Source organism: Lycorma delicatula, chromosome 4 (genome assembly GCF_047948215.1).
Source record: "Lycorma delicatula isolate Av1 chromosome 4, ASM4794821v1, whole genome shotgun sequence".
Lineage (NCBI taxonomy): Eukaryota > Metazoa > Arthropoda > Insecta > Hemiptera > Fulgoridae > Lycorma > Lycorma delicatula.
In genome coordinates this window covers 186498720-186520317 of record NC_134458.1, presented here as the reverse complement: position 1 = coordinate 186520317, position 21598 = coordinate 186498720, and the positions used below count along the sequence as shown (strand labels likewise).

The following is a 21598-nucleotide window of genomic DNA, read 5'->3' as shown; positions in this document are numbered from 1 at the left end:
ATGATATTTTTGGTAATGTATTGTGTCTTATTAAGTATAACTATACAATAAATCCCATTGATGGAACTATGGGATACTGCACAAGAGTTAATTATTACTAGTTAAGTTGGCCCTAATTAATAAAACTTGCCTCTTATTTCTAACATAGTGTATTAATTGGATCTAGAAAAATTCATTACTCAAAATAACAGAAATATAATTTATTAAAAAAAAATATGCTTGCCATAATCAAAAATGTTGATACTTCACAAAATATCTATGCTAACATAATTTTAAAATGTGACTATTAAACACCATATTAAATAGGACCATTTAATCATTCAATTACAAAAGTTTAAATACTTAATTATTTCAAATAAAAAAAAAATCTAATTTTTTTTTTAATTTCCAGAACTTATGTTGATTTATTTGATGAAGGGGATACTTTTAGAGCCCATTTAAACTGCAAACATATATCCTAGTTTATCTTATAAATATTTTGCATTTAAACACCAAAAGCAGCAATGGATGCTTTATTTTACGATCATAAGGTCAGCCTCTTTTATGAACATGGTGATAATCCCATAGAGAATTGAATAACACTTGTATTTTGATGAATTTGATGTGCTAGTGTTCAACATTAAAAAATTAAAAACGAGTAATTTATTGTTTTATATTCGTAAATAATTACATATTTCCGGCAAGATTTTTATTTTTAAGGTAATTTTTTTTTTTATCTTCGTAGGTGATCGCTGAAGTGTGATGTAATCCCGCTATTTTATTGAAAAATAATGTAATGCCAACATAAGAATTTTCTACTCGTAGGGATTTTATGAATGGAAACATCACTGTTATCAAAACATGGCACTGGTGATTGAGGCGGTTAGCGATGTTGAAAAGAAGGTATTTGAATATGTTTCATCGAATGATATTAATGGACTTAAAACGTTATTTGCACAAAATAAAATACGACCAGATATATTTGATGAACACGGAATGACTCCTCTTCAACATGCTGCATATAAAGGAAATAAGGAGATAGCACAAATGTTGCTTGACCATGTACGGTTTTTCATTTGTTTTTATATTCTTCATTATAACAATTATATTAGTGTATTTAATTTGTGTGCGTGTTGATTTTGTTATATTACGTAGCTGTTAAGCCTTTGTAGTGGCGTAGCTAAAGCTGCTGAACGTCTTTTCTTTCTTGGCAAAATGCCGATTTTTATTAAATTCTCATGTTTTCATTATTACCAAAGAAGTTATATTTCTGTTGCTTAAAAGGTGATTGATTATTTTTATTTGATGACATATTTACAATTGATTGCTTTTTGTCATTACGTGCACGTTTATTCAGATTAAGTGAGGTTAAATATTGGGTTGGTTAGGATCGTTAGCAAATGCTAGGTGTTTTTCTTTTAAGGGATGTTACTTCGTCCAGAAATGCGTATGCTCTAAATTGCACATTTAACATGTAAAAACTCTAAAAGATTTTACCTGAGAATCTCTTTTAAGATGTATTTTGTTTTTCAACAATTTGAAGATGCATTTGCTTTCCATCTTGGTCATGAGGGTTTTTAGTCTTTTTTATAAGTGAAGGTTTTTGCATGACTGAGCTGACATACCAACAACAAACATGCTCATAAATTAGTACATGACAGATATATTGATATCATTGTTTTATATGTAAATCAATTTGAACTATTAACATATTTGTAAGTATACCACTGATTAAATGTTTCATCTGAACATGAACGCAGTAGATTAATGAATTTTATTGATTCTACTCACAAAAAACAACCAGCAAAACAATCTAAAAATATTTAGTAAGCCAATGACTGCCACTTATTTGTAATACCTCAAACTAATCAAACTCCTTTGAACTATGCTTTCAGAAGTATGATTTTCAGGTTTTGTAGTGAATCCATGTCACTTGAAGACCACATAATATAAAATACTTAGTTTAAAGAATATATCAAACATGTAATATATAGAAATAAGACTAATAAATAGCTAACAAATTTATAAAATCTACTTAGTTTAGACAACAAATAAACAGTAAAATTCATTACTCGCAGAATAGTCATGAAACAAACACATGACCCTGGAATATATAAATTAAACTACAACTGTGCATTGTGTTACATTAGACAGGCGGAATGTAATTATTATACAAGATTATTGTAAACACTTAAAAGCCCTCCCCCATAACAATACATGGTCTGCATTTACTAACCATTCATAGTCACAAATCCACCAACATTGACCACAGGCTTTATATTCTCTGTACATATAAAAGAACGCTGCCTATTAACATACTTAAACATTATGAAATGTATGTATACATACACAGATACAACAGCACCATAGTAAATGAACAAGCACAGTCAAATCTCAAGACCTTTTTATGTACCATATTTTAAACCTGTATCTGCCCAACCTGAAAAAATCAGCACTGGCATTAATAATATGAAATTATTAAAAATGTGTTAGCTGAAGTAACAGTAAATTAATGTGTATTAAGTGAAGTATATTTTTTTTAGTCGCACAGAGTTGAAACAGTCCAGAAAAGAATTAGGTCTTTTGTTTGTAAAATAATTTGAAATGTAATAATCCATTATATACTTAAATTGAAAACTGTTCATTACTTTTTTTTGGTTGTAAAAATTAAAGTTTTTTTAGAATTTAAAAAACAATATCGCTGATATCAGGTGTTTTGAAGAACATATAGATTGCCGCACCTTTTTTCTATTTCAGTAAAATTTTCTGTCATATTGTTTTTCATGGAGATTATATTATGCATTTTTTGGGCTCTTTTCTTAATAATCAAAAGCTATGTTGACTTCTTTTTTTTATATGACTGCTTCACCACATAAGCTCGAAGGTTGTGCGTGGGAATTTGAAAATGAAAATTTTGTAGTGTGTGTAAACTGCCATGCCTGACCAAGATTCAAACCCTGAACCTCTGGATGAAAAGAGTTGCTACCATTCCACTATGGAGATTGGCTGTTTAGTAAGTAGTTATTGTTTTTCTGTGTAGGGTGCTGATGTTGGCTCAGGAAGACATGAACATGGATATACAGCGCTTCACTTTGCTGCTTTGTCTGGTAATGGGGAATTGTGTCAGATTCTTTTAGCTGCCGGTGCAAAAAGTCATGCTACAAATTCATTGGGTAGAACTCCATCACAAATGGCTGCATTTGTTGGTAATCAGACATTAGATTTAATCATTTTTAGGTTATTTTTATTTAATCAGTTTGATTTTTGCAATCACTGACTTTATGTAATATTTAGAATAACAATTTTAGGCTAGGTCTCTTTCCTTTGTTGAAATATATAAAACTGAATATTTTCACTCTTTATTTCTCATGTTGAAGTGGATGATTTGCTGTAGAATATGTAATATGCTAGTACTTTACACAAAGTCTGTTAAAAAAATAACCAAACTTTTTCAAAGAAAAATTTTGTTTAGTGTTGACAGCCCTAGAAAGTTAATCTCCTCCTCATTAAACACACTTTTCCCAATGTTCCTTCGACTTTGAGAAGAAGCTGTGAAATTCATATTCCAAAATAGCTTTCAGAATGTTTACAAATTTTTTTTATATGCTTTATTGCCTCAAATTTATCCTTTTAAAATCTTGGGAAAATAGTCAGTTGAGACATTAAGTGGGGTAAGTACTGTGGGTGAGGGAAGACACAGCAAATTCTCATGAATTAGCAGTGACGTGTTGTGAAGCACATTATCATGGTGAAGGAATCATGAGTTGTTTACTAAATTTCAGGCCTCTTCTTCTTCATACTTTCTTGGAGACAACTGTTAACTTTCAGGTGTTAGTGGTGGTTGACTGCCTGCTCTGCAATTATAAACTCATACTGAACTATGGAATTCCTTTGATTTTGCCTGCCTTTTTCAGTCTCTGTGAGAATTTTCTGATCCACTGCGATAACCGAGACTTGTGCGTTTTCACATCATACCCGTGCATCTATGTTTTATTATTGATTATTATCAAAAAGAAGGTTTCATCATCATTTGTATGATTTATAAGCTTTTGATAAACCACTACACGATTGTCTTTCTGCTCCTGGGTCAAGAGTTTTTTGAATGAAGTTTGCGACAACTTAATGCATTCTTAATTTTTCAGTTAGGATTTTGTGACATGAACCCACAAAAATACCATTCTCTTCTGCTTTCTTGCAAATTGTTATATATTGTTTTAATGTCACTAAATCATTCATTTGAGGAATGTGGGACTTGTCTGTTGAGTATTATTATCTTTGGTAGATTCTCATCCACCTTTAAAACTCCTGAACTACTCATAGCATTATTTTCAAACCTGAGTCTTCCTTGTAAGCTACTTGAATCACTTCATGTGTTTCAATAAAATCTTTGCCAAGCTTAACACAATTTCACTGCAACTCGTAGTTCAGATAACACTGATTTCAAAAGTCATTGAATGCATCAAACAATTTATCCTTTGAATCGTACATAAAAACTAATTATAGTTATACACAGGTGTGGGAGATTATTTTTTATTTCCAGTGCTGTGTAGTGATGCCAACTGCATGTCTCAAAATATCTATAAGCACCAGAGAAAAAAGTTTGGTAATTTTTTGAACAGACCTCATAAATTTGCTACAAATTAAACTGTACACTTTATTATGATTATTAAGCATCATGGATTACAGAAGATATACCAGCTTTGTTTCTCCTGCTATCTAACTACTAGTTATTGTTTTCCTATAATAACCAGTTTTTTAATTAATTTATACTACATAAGAACTAATATCTTAATATGTATTTCTCCAAAAATATTTTTAAAATATTTATTTGTAAAGTAAAATAAATTATTTGAGTTATATAGATTTGTTATTTTTGAATTATAATGATTATTATAATTTTTAATAATTTTTTTTAATGAATATTTGCATTTGTTAAATAATTATATTCTCCTCATTATACTATCTATTCTCATTATACTATCTATTCTCCTCATTAATTCCTATCTTAAGGTTTAGTTTGATAAAATAATTAATTACATATGTTTTATTTAAGTATTTATTTTGGTTCTTTAAAAACAAATTTATTATTATACTATTGTTATTTATGATGTTAAGATTATTGTTGTTTAACTTTACTTTCATATATTTAGAACCATTGTTTTTTTTTTATATAAAGTTATGATAATGTTAGGGGTAGCTTTATCTTATATTTGTGTGGCTTTTAGATATCAACTTGTTTGATTTGAAAAAAATAATGTGATCTTATCTAATTATTTTTATGTGATCTTTTATTCTTCTAGGTAACCATCATTGTGTAGCAGTTATAAATAATTTTATACCAAAGTCTGATGTGGATTATTACACAGTTCCTCAGGGTTTAGAGAAAGAACCAAAATTACCACCAGTATTAGCTGCACCACTTCATAAATTTATAATGCAGGTAGACCTATTTCTGTATTTTTTGTTGTAGTTTGTTAATTTATTGGTCTTATAAAAATATATTTTAATATTATTCTTATAAGCAGAAACTTTTTTTTTATTTTGTTTAAATGGATAAGCATTATATACATATACATATATTTTTTTTGAAAATTCAAATAATTCATTACCATGTTGACCATTGTGCTAGTACAATTTAATATTAAGTGAAAATTAAACCACCAAAACACAGTAAATAGATAAATTAAACTTACCATATTAATTATCAATTTTTACAGGATCCCTTATCTTTAGTTCATATTAATTCTGCTATCTGAACATCAGAATTTGCATATTCATCCATAATAACTTTAAAATTTATAAAACAGTAACATTTTTGACAAATTTAAAATTAAAAAATTATAAAAACAGTTTATTTTAATGTAATAATCATAGAATTAAATACCAACTGAAGATGCTGGATCCTGCAAAAATTGATTCTTGGTGGAATTAATATGGTTAGTTTAACAACTATTTATTGTGTTTGATGGTTTAAATTTATTTAATACGTGCGCGCGCGCGTGTGTGTATTAATTACATTTTAAATATAAAATAAAAATTCATATATTACAAAATATAATATATATAATATTCATATAATCTTTGAAATTTATACTGCAACAATAAAAATATGTGGTTAAAATGTAAGATTTGTAATTTAGTGGTAGTTTAGGATACGGAAAACCACTTCATATTTTAATATCTTTTTTCTTCACCCTTAAATGAAATTTTTTGTAATTATTATTTAATGGTACATTTCTGCAGTTTAATATATACTGCTGACTTGAATTCGCCCACTTTTCTGGCCTCTTTCTTTTGGTTATTATCGAGATATTTCTGAGGCAAGTATCATACATGAATTTATTAAAATTAAAAATATGAAGTGGTGAAACATTCAAGTTATCTTATCTTACCTCCTAACTGCTTGTCCCTTTCAAATCAGCTGCATACTACAGTACTTAGATTATCAGTTTTGTAGTTTATGAATATTTTTTCTTTAACCTATAACCTAATTTGATTAATATAACTTATAAATAATAATATTAATTTCATTTAAGAGATTAATTTGTTTAGTTTTAAATAAAAATTTTTATTTGGATAAAGCAGATTTCGGTTTTTATTAACTGGTTTGGATCCAGCTAGATGGTAATCTGGTATACTTTCATCAGAGGTATCTGATTCACTAATATATTTAATAGTTGGAAGCAACTCAGATATATAATGATCAGACATTGAATGGGGGGGGGGGGGGGTCATCAATTCCGTGTTTAATCTGTCATTGTCAAACAGAGACAAAAATTATTTGGAACAATCTTGGATTTGTTTAACCCACTAGAGTTAGTACTAGAATTCATCTTTTTATATTTCATAAAATTTTAATACTTGTAAGCATACATACACACATTTTTTTAAAGGTATTTTAACAATTAAAAAGTATATTACAAATGGTAAAAATAAAAAGAAGTTGCTATTTAAGTTACAAATTGAAAAAAATAACATCTATTTTGTATTACACAGTGAAAAACATAACTACAAATAAAGCAGTCAGCCATTCAGGTTGGATTGTACAACTGAGAGCATAAAGACATAGAAACTAAAACAATTTTTATATAAGATAAAATAGATTTCTGACATACTCTAAAAAGTTCATTTTTTCTTCATAGAGAGCAGCACATAATGTATCCAGTGATTACAGTATTATTCTGCTAAGAAAGTTCATTTTTATACAGCCTTAACACACAACCTATGCAGAAAGTATAATGGTAAATGTCAGGGCTATTCTGACATTAGTGAAAAGAGTTAATTCAATTTCATTTAAACCATTATTCTGTTTTTTAATGTAACAGATAATGAAATTTGGAAGAACTTAAAAGCAAAAAAAAGCTATTATGTAGACAAAACTGAATACCTACTGAATGTCAGGTAGCAGTTAAGAATTTTCTAGGATATATTTTTTATTTAACTTAGAAGAGTATAATAATATCATAAATATCATATAATAATATCATTGTAATTGTCCATATGATGGATACTACACAGCATTTTTCTTTTTTTAGCATTTCATGATACTAAAGTATACTATATTTCATTTCAATTATACTTTTATTTTCATTTAGATTACACTGTGTGTAAAATGGATTTTATAAAACATATTATCAATAATACCCAAAAATGTAATAATTAGTCCTGTAACAACAAAAAACCCTGCATAAATGCTGAATAATACCTTACAGTTTTAGGTTTTGGTTATAACTGGGTATCTTCCATGAAAATAGCTGTACATTGGTAGAATTTAGAAAGTTTTTTATGTAGTTTAATAGAAAACAGCACAGAAATATTTATTTGTAGATATTGAACAAGTCCAATCAGCATTTGCTGATAGTCACTGAAATCCCAGTGACCATGGTGCATATAAATTTAATTTACAATAATTATGTAGTCAGCAGGAACAGCAGAACAAAAATTTACAAATATATGAGGGTTGTTCGAAAAGTTTTGAGCCTATCATAAAAAGATGTATTTTTTCTGTCAAATATAGTTTTATTTTTCAACAGTCTTCTTTCAAATCAATACACATTTTCCAGCAATGCTCTAATCTCTTTAACCCTTCCGAAGAGTAGCAGGCATCTTTCTCCACAAAATAAGTATTTATGTATGTGATAACCTTGTCCAATGAAAAATCTCTTTCCTCCAAGTGAAACTTTAAGGTTAGGAAATAAGAAAAAGTCACTTGGGGCCAGATCTGGTGAATACATGAGTAGTCAATCAATTTAAAGTACAATTCGTGAATTTAGCCGTGGCGACCGTCAAAGTGTGAGCCGGCACATTCTGCTAATGGAAAAGCACTTTCTTCTTCAAATGTGGTTGTTTTATTTTCAATTTTTGCCTTCAGTTTGTCAAGTAATGATGCGTAATACTGTTCTGTTATTGTTTTAAATTTTTGAAGATAATCGATAAACAAAATTCCATTACTATCTCGACTGATTATCAAACTACAACTGAGCGTCCAAAATGGCTGGAATTGTAGTGAGTACCTTTCAATGCATGCGCGAATACATTCCCTAACTTTTGTTAACGAATGTTGCCATCTTCATGTTGAGGCTCAAAACTTTTCAGACAACCCACTGTACATACAAACATTCATAGATCTGTTTGTCAGATATTTGCACAATAACAATTGTGTTTGGATTTTATTGAGCAAAACTGTTTCGCTTTTATTGTCATATATTTTTAAAACATTAAAACTTCAATAGGAGGATCTTAGAGGTAGATCTTTAGTGGATAACACTGCCCTGCACATACCTGTATTCAGAAGTAATATTTATAATGGAACATGAACAGTGTGTAAACCAAGGTATTCTCACAACATAGTCATAATTTAGACAAATCTTAAATTTGATGAAAGGAATCAATAAGAAGTCAAAACTTCCGAAAAAAAAGGTCAAATTTTTTAACAATTCAACCAAATTTAGCTTAGTTTTATCGTAACTGAGAATTCAGAAAAATCATAATTTATAGATTCACTTGTCAATCAAAGGCATCTTCAAAGAACTTTTTAATATATAGGTTGATTGTTAAAAATCTTGAGATTTTTGGATAGCTGTGACTTTTATTGATTCATTTAGTCAAATTTATGACATTTTAAAATTATGTCTAGTGTTGTGAGAGTATCTTGATTTGAAAACTTCATATTCATTTACAAAGAGTACTTTTAAATATCTGTCGACGGCAGTGTCATTCTACTGAAACTCAAACCTCTTGATCAAAAAGATGATATTCTTTGATGTCATTTGATATGTTTGGCTTTTAATGACTAGTGACATCTATAGTGATGGTTTGATGTTCTTTATATACTCATTGTTGGTAGAAACACTTATTTACTGTATTTGTTTCTAACTGAATAACCTGTACTTATATCAGTTTGGTAGAGAATTTTCCAGTCTATTGATATACTCAAGAATTTGTTTATTGATGCTTTTATATGATTTTTTTCTATTTCAATTAGGTGTGTGGCACGCACACGTGTTTAAACATGAGAAGCTTTAGTGGTTTGCTGTTATTGTGTGCTTATCTTTATACGTTTCAGAGTTTATATCTTTTTCTTATTACATGTATTGGTTTTGTTGTGCAGTGTAAATTATTAATTTAATTATTAAAATTGAGCTTTAGATGTTAAAATGTTACATAGCAAATCATTCATGTAGGGTGTTGGTTTATATTTCAGTGAACATGTAAATAATGTTTATCTTTTCGTTTTTTAATGGATTCATTTCTTTTACATCTGACTGGTGTACAGTTAGTTATATAGTACAGCAGCGCATGTATCAGTGTCATGTTATGGTTACCATCCCACTAACGCAAATCAACTTTTTGGATTATATAAATAAATGGTGGTAATTTAGTAATAATATGAAACTGTAATGTTAATTCTGTTATTTATGGTAATTTTTAAAAGTTTTACAATATTGCATTTGATAAAAAATCATATTATTAATTATTTATTTACAGGTTAATGTACATCCGATTCGTGTAGCATTAAATTTACAACCGACTTTAATCACTCAGATGCCTACAGTTAAAAAGGTTTTGGAACTTATGAGTGCTAAAGAAATGAGACGAAATATGGAAACTAATGAAGTAATGTCATTCAAACTACATTATTTAGCATTTGTTATTGGTGAAGTTCAACGATGCAGGTAAGAAGACATTTTTTGTTTTTTTAATAATTAAGTGTTCAGTGTGATCAGATAAAATATAAGTCAAATATGAAATTTTATTATTCAAAACATTTTAACAACATTATTGCCAACTTAACTGTCACTCATATTTATTTAGTACTAGGAAAAAAGCAGGCCTACAGTCCGCTGTAAAAATGTTACATGGTTTATGTCTCATTACACATGATTTTGTTAAATGTTTTTACCAATTGTAACAAAATAATGTTCATGAATTTAGCACACTAACGACAGCAAAAATTTTACAATGTAAAGCTTCAAAATCCTGAACATTTTTAGTTATTTCTTGAGTTGTGATTTTTTAAAAGCTGTAATCCCAATGTTTTCCTCTTTCATTCCCAAAACAAATATAATTTTAGATGAATCTTTCGTATCAAGAAGTATAAATCGTTCGAATGAATGAATTATTTATGTGCTGCACACAGCCGCCAGCCGCACCACCATTGGTCCGCTCTGCACCAATAGCAGCTAAAAAATAAAAAATAATAATTTGATCGCATAAAATAAAAATTTAACCGCATATAACAAACAAACCCATGCACCATCTTGTTTTATGAGAAAAACTTATTAAATTTAAATTTCATTTTTATATTTTCATAGGAAGATGATGAGAATGTTTTATTTAAGGAGTATAAGTCTTTAAGTATTGTCTTGTCTAAGTCCTATCCCTATTCCAAGGCTGTACTGTTTTTTCTATTTTGATTCTTACGTTATTCTGATAGTTGCAATCACCTTCACAGAACTTGAATTCACTCCATTATTTGTAAGAACTTTCCATAATTCCCTTATTAGTTGCCATAAAAAAGCTTATCTTTGGAGAGTTATTTCTTATTAATCACTTATTGAAAAAAATGAACTTTTACATCTTACACCATTAAGAGTTGTTCTTTTCTGTGTTATCTTTATAGTTTTAATTCATTCAAAGAAAATACATAGAAATTATGGTAAACTATTCATAAAAATTAACTAGTTTATTTGCCTGACTTTGAGATAGTGTAATTTCACTGTTCCATAATTTTGTTAATAGATCATATAAATTATTATTTAAAATAAATATGAAGTATGATAACAAAAAAAGAAACTTAAATTTTTTTATTTTGTATACAATGTCTTTTCATCCGAGTTCATTTTTTTCTACATGATAACAGCACTGCCTATAATGCATATCAATATTTTCAACTTATTAGACACTTTAGTACAAACTTGGCAGGCGAGTAATTAGGATATATTTTATTAAGAGTGACAATTTTTTTTGCTTGGGAATGACAGAACAAAATTTGCATTAAAAATGGAATAAAGTGCAATGAAATGGTGAAGATGGTAGAGAAGGCTTTTGGTAAGGATTTTATGTTGACATCAAGTTGAGTGGTTCAATGGTTTCAGCAGGACACAAAAACGGTTGGAGATCCTAGCACATTAAAAACTGATGAATATTTCAACATAATAAAGAACATTGCAATCGATAATTGTTAAATCACTATCAGAAAAGTTACAGAAGATATGGGAATCTTTTATGGCTTGTGTGAAGCAATTTTGACTCGCAATTTGGGTGTGAAACCAGTAGCACTAAAATTTAGACTGTATTTTTAGAATATTTTATTGTTTTCACTAATTAAGAAAACATTAAAAGGACAATGATTTGCAATGATAAATAAAATAAAGAAAAGGTTATTGAGTAAACTTAAGACTTTATCAAAAAATACTTTTCACAGATGTTTTGAGGATTGAAAGAAGTTCATCACATCTCCAGGGAACTACTTTGAAGCAGAAAATGTCAATATAGAAGAAAAAATAATTATTTTTGATAAAGTTTAAAATTCTTATGATTTTTTTATCACACCTGGTATATTTAAGAACAGTTTTTTCTGTTAAAAAAAGAAGTTTTTTTCTGAAGATCGGTTTCACTGTGGCACCCATTTTAAATTTATTTTTTAGTTTTCTGTATGTATAAAAAATTTTTTTTGCACTGAATTATACATTTTAGCAACACTATTACAGTATACATTTAATTTCAGTAAAGCCAAATTTAAAAGAAAAATTGTTAAGGTAAGAAGAATTACCATTAAAACATACTTGAAAATTTGCTTAAATTTAGGAAATTTCTCTTATATGAAGCTTTTTCTTAACAATGGGGTTAAAATTTCACATATCTTGGTGGAAATTCTCTCTTCAAAGCTTTTTTTCATCCTGTTGGATGAAATTGTGCATGTATTGAAACAGTTTGTAAAAATACAGTATAGTATAAAGAAAAATGTTTACCTTTAATTACAGCTGAAATTGCTTTTTTAAATTGCCACCACATTGAATATCCGAAAAAATTTTAAGTTCATAAACAACAAGTAAAAAACCATTTTTAAATATACTTAATCAATTTTTTAATAAATTTATGGAACATTAAAGTTGTACTACTCCAAAATCAAACAAAATTTATAATTTTTATACAGTTTATAGTAATTTTTACAAGTTTTCTTCAAATAAATTGAAACTTTTAAGAATAATATCAAATAAAATGAACAAGGATTAATATATTATGCAACTCTGTTTTATTCATAAACTGGTTTGTAAGATATAACTCTTTAAAGCCAAGCATTAAATTTTTTTGTGACAGTTACTGTGTAGGAAGACCTTCATTTATCATTTTAATATTAATGAAACAGAGTAGTAGCTCTCTAAGAAGATGCATTACTAAATCTCTCCCCCCTTTGAAGTCATTTTAACTTTTTCATAGTCTCATTTCCATCTTTATTCTTATTATCTCATACAGTAACCTTATAAATAATTTTGCATCAATATTAGTTATTGTGAATGTATGTAAAATGTAACTTATTTAGTAATAGTGAATTGTATTATAAAAACTAATGTATTTTTAGGCATCCTGAGAAGTCAACAGATCCAGTGGAATTATTTGCAAAAAAAATTCTTCGAACTGGTCGTGGTGAAGAATATCTTGAAAGATTTATTCGAGATTGTGTCAGAGAATTTCCATATCGGGAATGTGCTATTTTTAGACAGGTATTAAGATTTATATTGATAGTATTATGTTTATTTTAATGTAATTAATTTTCTTCATAAGATGTATTAGACAAGTTATTCATTTAATAAGATAGATTTATTTTTTTTATATGGAATGTTCAAAATCTATATATACATTTTTACAATAATCAAAATGGTATAAAATAACCAAAATTTTATTTGAATTTCATTTTATTTCTTGTTAACAATTGCATCTATTTTACTTTACAGATGGTTACCAGTTTAGCTAGAGGATCAGAGTCTCCACCAGCATTAAGTGTTATCAGAACTGCAATTAACGGTCAAAGAGCGTTTGCTGATAATGATACACCATCATGTTCAACGTGTGGAGAAGAAAAAGCATCAAAAAAATGTTCAAAGTGTAAAAAAGTACAGTATTGTGATAGAGAATGCCAACGATTACAGTGGTTTGCTCATAAAAAAGAATGTGAAAGACCTATTACAACACAGGTAGAACAGTTATCCATTAACAACAATTAAAATTAAAAAAAAAAAAAAAATATGAAATAGTCTAATAAATGGCATAAGTGTTAATATTTCTTTGCTCATCTGGTCATAGTGTTATTGTTCTCAATTCTCTTTTTCAATTAACTTGCTCAGATAATTTATTTTTATCATTACTGTTAACTATTGCATCACTTAAAAAATGAGCTCTGAACATTAGTCATTTTTTTGATTATGTTTTTAGATTGTTTGTGCATGGGTTGTGTATTTTTTTTATAGTTGATTGATCATAAAAAAAATAACTTTTTTTGGAATTTTAGAATACGAGGTGAGCAACATAAAACTGAACCCATAACGTAACCACTGCGGAATCAGTAGGTTATGTTGGAATGAAATTTTATGAATGATATGGATAAATTAAATGAGAAAAACATAAAACATAATTTAAATGTATTTATTTACCTTATTCTTACAAAAGATGTTCAAAATGACCACCCTGGGCATTGATGCACTCTTGTGCTTGACTGATCATATTGAGAGTCCTCTGATGCAAAACATTGTTGTCAGTTGCATTGATTTCTCGTTGAATGTTCACCTTCCGTTCATCAATATTGTGGGGATTAGATGTATAAACTCTCTCCTTTAAGTAGTCTCAAAGGAAAAAATCACAAGTAGACAACTCTGGGGAACATGGAAAGCCACTGTCCTCTGCTGACAGCTTGTTCATTGGTAAAAGCTGCATGAACACAATTCAGTGAAACGTTTGCTTTGTGACACGTTGCTCCGTCTTGTTGGAAGAAGCTGTATTTTTTTCATTATCAGTTAATTGCGCATAGAATTCTGTGAAAATTGTGAGGTAAACTTGTGTATTGACAGTCCGGTCAAAAAATATTGGTCCCACTATACGATTACCAGAAATGGCATAACAAACACCAATTTTCTCATTGTGAAGTGAACACTCAAATATCTCGTGAGGATACCTTGCCATCCAATACCTAGTGTTCTGCGAATTAACATGGCCAGATAAATGAAACGATGCCTTGTCTGACATGAATGACATCGGGTCTATCTGCGAATTAACATGGCCAGATAAATGAAACTATGCCTTGTCTGACATGAATGACATCGGGTCTATCTGTCCACCAACAATGTTTTAGAGAAGCCAGTTACAATAATCAAGTCGTTTTGGTTGTTCTGTCTCCTTCAGTTGTAATGCGGTATGGTTTCAATTTTAATTCATGAAGAATTTTACAAGATGTGTATTTAACACCAGATTGTTGGGATAACTTGCGTAGTAATTTTTTTGGGACTGGCAGTAATTCTCTCTATATTGGCAATGGCCTGTGGAGTTCTAAAAAATGGAAGGGTGCGTATTTTGTTTTGCATTTGAAACCAAACCTGTTGTACACCATTTTTTAACTAAATTGTGTATGCTACTCTTCGCTGGAACTGCACTGTAACAAAACGTATACTGCACTGACACGTAACCATCTGACAAACAGCAGTAACATAAACATCCACTAGTCGCACTAGTGTGAGATTCATTCATTACTAGTGTTGGGAAGCGGTTTCATTATGGGTTCAGTTTTATGTTGCTTGCTCACCCTGTGTTATCTCATTGTACAAGACCTTTTCATTGAAAATATTTTAAATCCAATATATCTGCATGAATATTGTGTTAATTCCGTTCCTAAAATATATTGCTTCTGTAATCCCATTGAAAGAAAATTATAATTTAAAAAAAAATAATGAATGTATTTTTGTATGTTCCATTTTTACTGTCTTTTGGTTCTTGATTAGTTTCTGTTATCCTCTTTATTTCAAAATGCTTTAAATATTTAATTTAAATTAAAATTATTTAAATATTTTATTTGATTGTTTGTATGTATATTCTAATTTCATTTCCCTATTATTAGACACAAAATGTCTTATATATTATTAAGTGCAATACTAGTAATGGGTTTTAAGTGTACAAGAGTTGTTTCATGTTAAATACTTTCTGTTAAGGCTGTTGAAATATTTGTGCTGATAGTACAAGCTTCAAATTATTATAATGTTTTCCATCCAGGTTTTATTTTCTTGGTAAAATGAAGTTATTTTTATAAACTAAGAATATATATATATAGGCCTGTTGCGTATCAGAAAATGCTAGCATGGCACCACATATGGAATCAGAATGGTGCCTGATCCAATTAACATAGTACTCTCAAGGAAAAAAGAACTAAGGAAAAGGGAAATGGAAGGGACTGGGATATGATCTCTTCACAGATGAACTGTCCAGTTACTGGTGTTTTTTTTTTAAGTCTCAGGTCGACCATTTCTGAGATGTGGGTTAATTGAAACCCAACCACCAAAGAACACCGGTATCCACGATCTAGTATTCAAATCCATATAAAAGTAAACTGCCTTTACTAGGATTTGAACGTTGGAACTCTAACTTCGAAATCAGCTGATTTGCAAAGACATGTTCACCACTAGACCAAACCGGTGGGTAAATCCAGTTACTGTTAGTCCAGATATAATGGTTTTTACTTTAAAAATCATAAATCGTTAAGCAATAATACAAATTTTAAATTAAAACTTCTCACATACATTACTAGTTTTAAAAAAAAGAGAAAATGTATTAAATTTCTCAAAATTTATAAACCTTGTTTTCTTTTATTGAAAAGTACTTTTGTGGTATTGTTAAATCTTAAGTACAATTTTAATTTTTTTTTTTTTAATTTACTACATTTATTGCTTTTATAAAATTAAATACTTTGTGTTTATTTTTTAAATTACCTTGTATTTATATAGTAAATATAATTATAGTAATTACAATTTATTACCAAACAACTTTTTAATTAAAGTTGTATTTAATATTATAAAAACAAAGTGAGGTAAGAAAAATTCTAGAATAACTTTTATAATAAATGTATGAATGATTTCTGCACAAATAAGTAGCAGGCAATAAATAAAATAAATTTGTGTATCTACCAGTGCACATACTATACAAAAGAGAAGACTAATTATATTCTATTTAACAAGTTATTATTTATACCTTGTAATATCTTTAGAATATATAAAACAAAAGGTTTTTGATTTTCCTTTTTTTTCATTCTAAAATATAAGCTCCTTAAACATATCAGATAAAAGTTGTTCAGTTACCCAAACAGATTTAAAATGAACTTATAATTGATGTATAAACAGAAAAAAGGTCAGGCATGTCTTATTCAAAACCATTGACTTATGATTTCTTGTATAAAATAAGAAAAGTTACTTTTAAAAATAATTATGTATTTTGCATAGCATTGTAAATAAACATTGTGTAAGGAATTAAAAAAAAAACTTTTATCTTCATGTGTTAATATCACATTTTACTGATAATTAAGTGTTTTAATTCCTTTCCACTTCATAAAATAAAATTTCTTTAAGTAAAATAAAGCTATAGCTTAATACAATTTTTTAGAGCCATTATTAGTAGGCAAATTACCAATATTTTTTGTAACTTCCGAAATCGTAAATTTAAATTTGCCTATTTTCTTTACTTCATTGGTGAAATTTTTGCCAGTGGGGCTGTTAATTGGTAATTTTTTAACTTAACATGTTTATTAATTTAACAATGGATACTTAACAAATCCATTGCTGTTAACCTTACATTATTTATTTTGAGCAGGAATTGTCCTGCTTTACAAAGGTTTTCAGTATGTGTTCCTTATGTCTTGTTTTTATTGTGTGATGTCTGTTCACAGTAACATTCAGCATTTTTATAACATAGTACAGTAAAAAATTATTATGTTAAATTTCCTGCTCATTGCTGTTATTTTCTTTTTTATAGCCTTTAATAATTAACTAGTTAATAGTAATATTTGTCTTTTACTATGCCACTGTTTACACACACATATATATATATATATATATATGTACGATTGTATTTTAGTGTACAAGTGGTTTTAATGGTTCAATATCTAGTATAATAAAATAGTCAATCTTTAGTTTATACATATCATATTGCAAATTAGGTGTACAAAACAATATTGCTGTTCATTATTGCAAACTTTACTGTCAAAAGTTCAGTTACTCTAAGATATAACCAAGCTTCCACTTTTAATTTCTGTGGTTTAATAATATTTTTTCCTATTTCTGGGGATGTTAATCTAGATGAAATTACTGATTTCTGTGGCAGTGGTATAATGTATAGTGGAAGTTGTCAAGTTCAAATCTCAGTCAGTCCGTGGTGTTTTTGGTATGCTACAAAATTTCACCTTTATTGTTACATACAAGCTTTGAGTATTTGCTATGTTAATAATTTACAATAAAAATTTACAAAAAAAAACTTCTTCTTTTTATTATGATTAAATAAATATCTGAGTAGGCTTAGAAAATATAATCTATGAGTAGGAAATCTTGTTTTTGTTTGTAATTGTGATAATGTTGTGTTTTTACAAGTATACTATCCTTTGAAACTTGCATCATAAATAATAAATTAAATTGATTGTATTTTGCAACAATTTTTGTCATTGGATTAATAGAAATTATATAATTAATATGTATTATTCCTTGTGTAAAAAACATATTTTATTTTATTCAGAGTGCTAAGTAATTTTTACGTGTAATTCACAAACGAGTTAGGTTTCAATATTGTTACTTTGATTTTGTTCACTTAGCATACTAATTAACAGAGCTGCTTCTGGCTTACTGAGTAAGCTGTTGTGTATGATGTATCTATTTTATGAACTATTACTGTGTATGAAAAGAGAACAAAAACTCAGCTGTAGTTGTGAAGTATGGAATTTTTGTAAAGTAGGTTTAGAACATATAGTATAGTGTAAAATTCTTCAGGTGAAAGAAAAAAAGAGAATTCAGTGAATAGTTGTTTTATTACAAAAAAAAATCATTAATTTTAATTATTATGTGTCATTTTGTAGTTGAATTTCTCTTTTTTTGTTTTAATTAATAACTGATATGATTTATTTTTATAAAATATAAATTTGTAAGCATTTGCAAAATAAAATTATACTATTTTGATGCTAAACAGTGAAAGTAATGAGACAAATTTTTAATTAGATTCGCATATTTCATTTATAAGAAGAATTTCTTGTAATTAATTTTACTGTTTCTGTGAAATTTAATGGAAGTTTACTATGTCATATATGAAGTATTAATTTTTAGAAAAAAAAAATTGATAATGTATATATCTAAATATCAGAAAATTTGTTATAATAATGTTTTCATTATATCAATATAATGAAATATGCTTATTTTTCCCAATACCTCATATAAAAAGAATTTTACATGGTAGCATAGTAAATGTCACACATGAAGTGGTCTATAAAAGTAGAAGTGTATGATTCAAAATTAATTTATGCTTCACATTATTTTGTAAGAGAATATTTATTGATCTCAGGAGTAAAAGCATGTTTTTAGGCACGTCACCGCTATTTTGGCTTAATTCCTCTATAGAAACACTTTAGACATGTTATAATCATAACATGACTATGATATTTTTTATGTAATTTGAGTGGGTTGCTACCCCATTTATCTCCAATAAAGAAGCACCTGCCCTCCTGTTTATCAAAAATTGCCACAGGTGGACAGGATAGTTGTGCTACCTGGTGCATTTAAAAAAAAGTAATTCAGAAGAAAACAAGAAAAATCATGAGAAAACTTTAATCTGTGCAATATCATCAAATTAACAATAAAAAAGAAGTGGCTAAAGTTCGTATTAAATCATAAGAATTTTTGACATAATAATAAAATAGACATGTGAAGATAAATAAAAAAATTACAAAATAAAACTATTTTTAAGGTGCTAATTAAAATTGTATAGGTGTGTAGATGTTAAATGGTGATTCTAAAAATGTTATCCTAAAAATTAGGAAAAATTAATTAATTTTTGGTTTAAATAACCAAGACAATAATATTGGAATATTGGTTTTAAATATAGTGAAGGAAAAAATAGTTTTTAATTTTGAATGAATCTATAGGAAGATCTTTTAATTGGGTTTCAATTAAAAGAATCAGTTAAGAATTAAAACAGAAATATAAGGCCCTTTCTTTAGGCTGAAGTCTTATACTGTTACATGAAAATAGTAATCCAATTTGATATATATATATATATTGTTATTTTTAAGGAAAAAGAACACTTCGTCCTCTTTTAAAAATTTTATGCAACTAAAATTTTTTTTGCTTGAACAGGGAGTAAATTCTAATTGTTTACAAAAATCATTAAACATTTAGTGAAACCAGAAATCTTATTGCTAAATAATTTTACAAAAGACTTTTTTTGAGAGACTTATTATTTTTAATTTTCTGATTTTGCTTCCAAAAAAAATTAGTTATTAACTGACATGCCAAATTATGGTTTTAAGCACTATGAATTTTCTTTTGATAATTTTTGCCAATTTTTTACTTACTGGACAATGCTTAATTTTCTTGTAAGGTTTTCCATAATCACTGTATTATTAATTTCTTCTTTATATCTTATATTTATGTGATGCGTGTTTGAATATCTAAAAGTACAATTTTTGTTCTTAGATTTTGAAAATATATTTTTTAAATAATTTAATATTAAAAGGTTATTTTTTGTGGTCGACTATTAATTTAACCATTATAAACATTGTAGTAATAACAGCAGTAGTATGTACACATTATTAGCCCTTTTATTTTAAGATTTTATTTAATTTTTCTATTGGCAATGATATTTAAATGTAGTAAATGTTTATTTGTTAATTACAGTAAATGTTATGTAATAAACAGGTTGTATGTACCAATATTTTTTTTTTAATTTCCAAATGATCTATTTTCCAATCCAGTAATCCAAATACTTTATTCCAAAACTTGCAGATCAATTAATCAAACTAGTTTATTTTAAAAATTAATAGTAACAAATAATTATGATACTTCTGCACCCATACAAAATAAATTCAAGACTGATAAATGTTCTGTGAATTTTGTTCATTAAATTGTTTTAAATATGTTGGAAGGCATTCCTTAAGATAAGCACCTCATATCAAATTATCAAGAAGTTCTGTATTGCCAAATTTCGATTGTACCTAAAAATAATGGCATTTTAATTTCATTAGTTGACAACACAGACTGTAAACTAAACATTACAAGAATACTGCAAATATGAGATGAATTGTGTTGATGTAACAGTTTCAGATAGGAGTCTACACCAGCTTAAGTGTTTATTGATTAAATAAACTGCATTTTGAAATGGTATTTTACAATATGTATATGCACTGCAAAATACAAAATATTTTGAAATAATGATTAAATAAATTGCATTTTGCAATCGCATAGAATTTATATGGTTCATACCGATTAAAGATTTAGCCTTAAAAGAGATGATTGATGTTTTCCCCATTACCTTAGTTAGGTACTACAACAAAATTTGTTTTAGGACTTCCATTTTTAATGATTTCCTGGTATTAACATTGTTTTGTCCTGCCTATAAGAAGTGCGCAAAAATTTCACACATGAAGTTATAGTGTTTCTAGAATTTTTAATTTCAGGCTGAAAAGCCTGGCTTTTTTTTAATATCTTTCCATGACCATGTAGAATTTTTTTTTCTAGTTAACAGGTTTGAACAAAAGGCTAGAGTGGTTAATTAAACTTCTACATGTGCGACTCATTAAAAATTCGGCAATTGACATCAATGCTTGGTTTTCAACCTATTTAGTAAAGACATACGCTGCTGCGTGCTCATTAGTGGTCATCTTTTTAATATTTTTGTTATTTAGTCGAATAATAGTTATCAGCTGGTGTAGTATACATATATATGTAACAATCAATAATTTAACCTTATTTTGACAATTTCATGATTTATAAACTTATAAAGCCAACCTGCTGATGTATTTTATTCATGTAGATACAAATTATTATGTCATAAAGTCCGTTGAATTTTGTATACCAAACAGTTACCTTAAACTAATGTTTTTAATAAT

The 21598-nt window shown here is 27.8% G+C and overlaps 1 protein-coding gene across 1 annotated transcript; it reads left to right on the top strand.

Moving 5' to 3' along the window:
* The first annotated feature begins 815 nt into the window (after nucleotides 1-815).
* LOC142324145 (ankyrin repeat and MYND domain-containing protein 2) lies at nucleotides 816-20418 on the top strand. The gene is made up of 7 exons (XM_075364851.1): nucleotides 816-1041; nucleotides 3020-3185; nucleotides 5280-5419; nucleotides 9967-10154; nucleotides 13064-13205; nucleotides 13437-13676; nucleotides 17811-20418. Exons 1-7 carry the CDS (start codon nucleotides 841-843, stop codon nucleotides 17841-17843), a joined length of 1110 nt encoding a protein of 369 aa, XP_075220966.1. The 5' UTR covers nucleotides 816-840; the 3' UTR covers nucleotides 17844-20418.
* The last annotated feature ends 1180 nt before the right edge of the window (nucleotides 20419-21598 follow it).

Bases quoted from the DNA above. Each gene is read 5' to 3' on its own strand.
- LOC142324145 (XM_075364851.1), top strand. From the start codon at position 841: ATGGCACTGGTGATTGAGGCGGTTAGCGATGTTGAAAAGAAGGTATTT. The intron at 13,206-13,436 runs GTATTAAGATTT...TTTACTTTACAG, and splicing joins AATGTGCTATTTTTAGACAG to ATGGTTACCAGTTTAGCTAG. The intron at 13,677-17,810 runs GTAGAACAGTTA...ATGTTAATCTAG, and splicing joins AAAGACCTATTACAACACAG to ATGAAATTACTGATTTCTGT.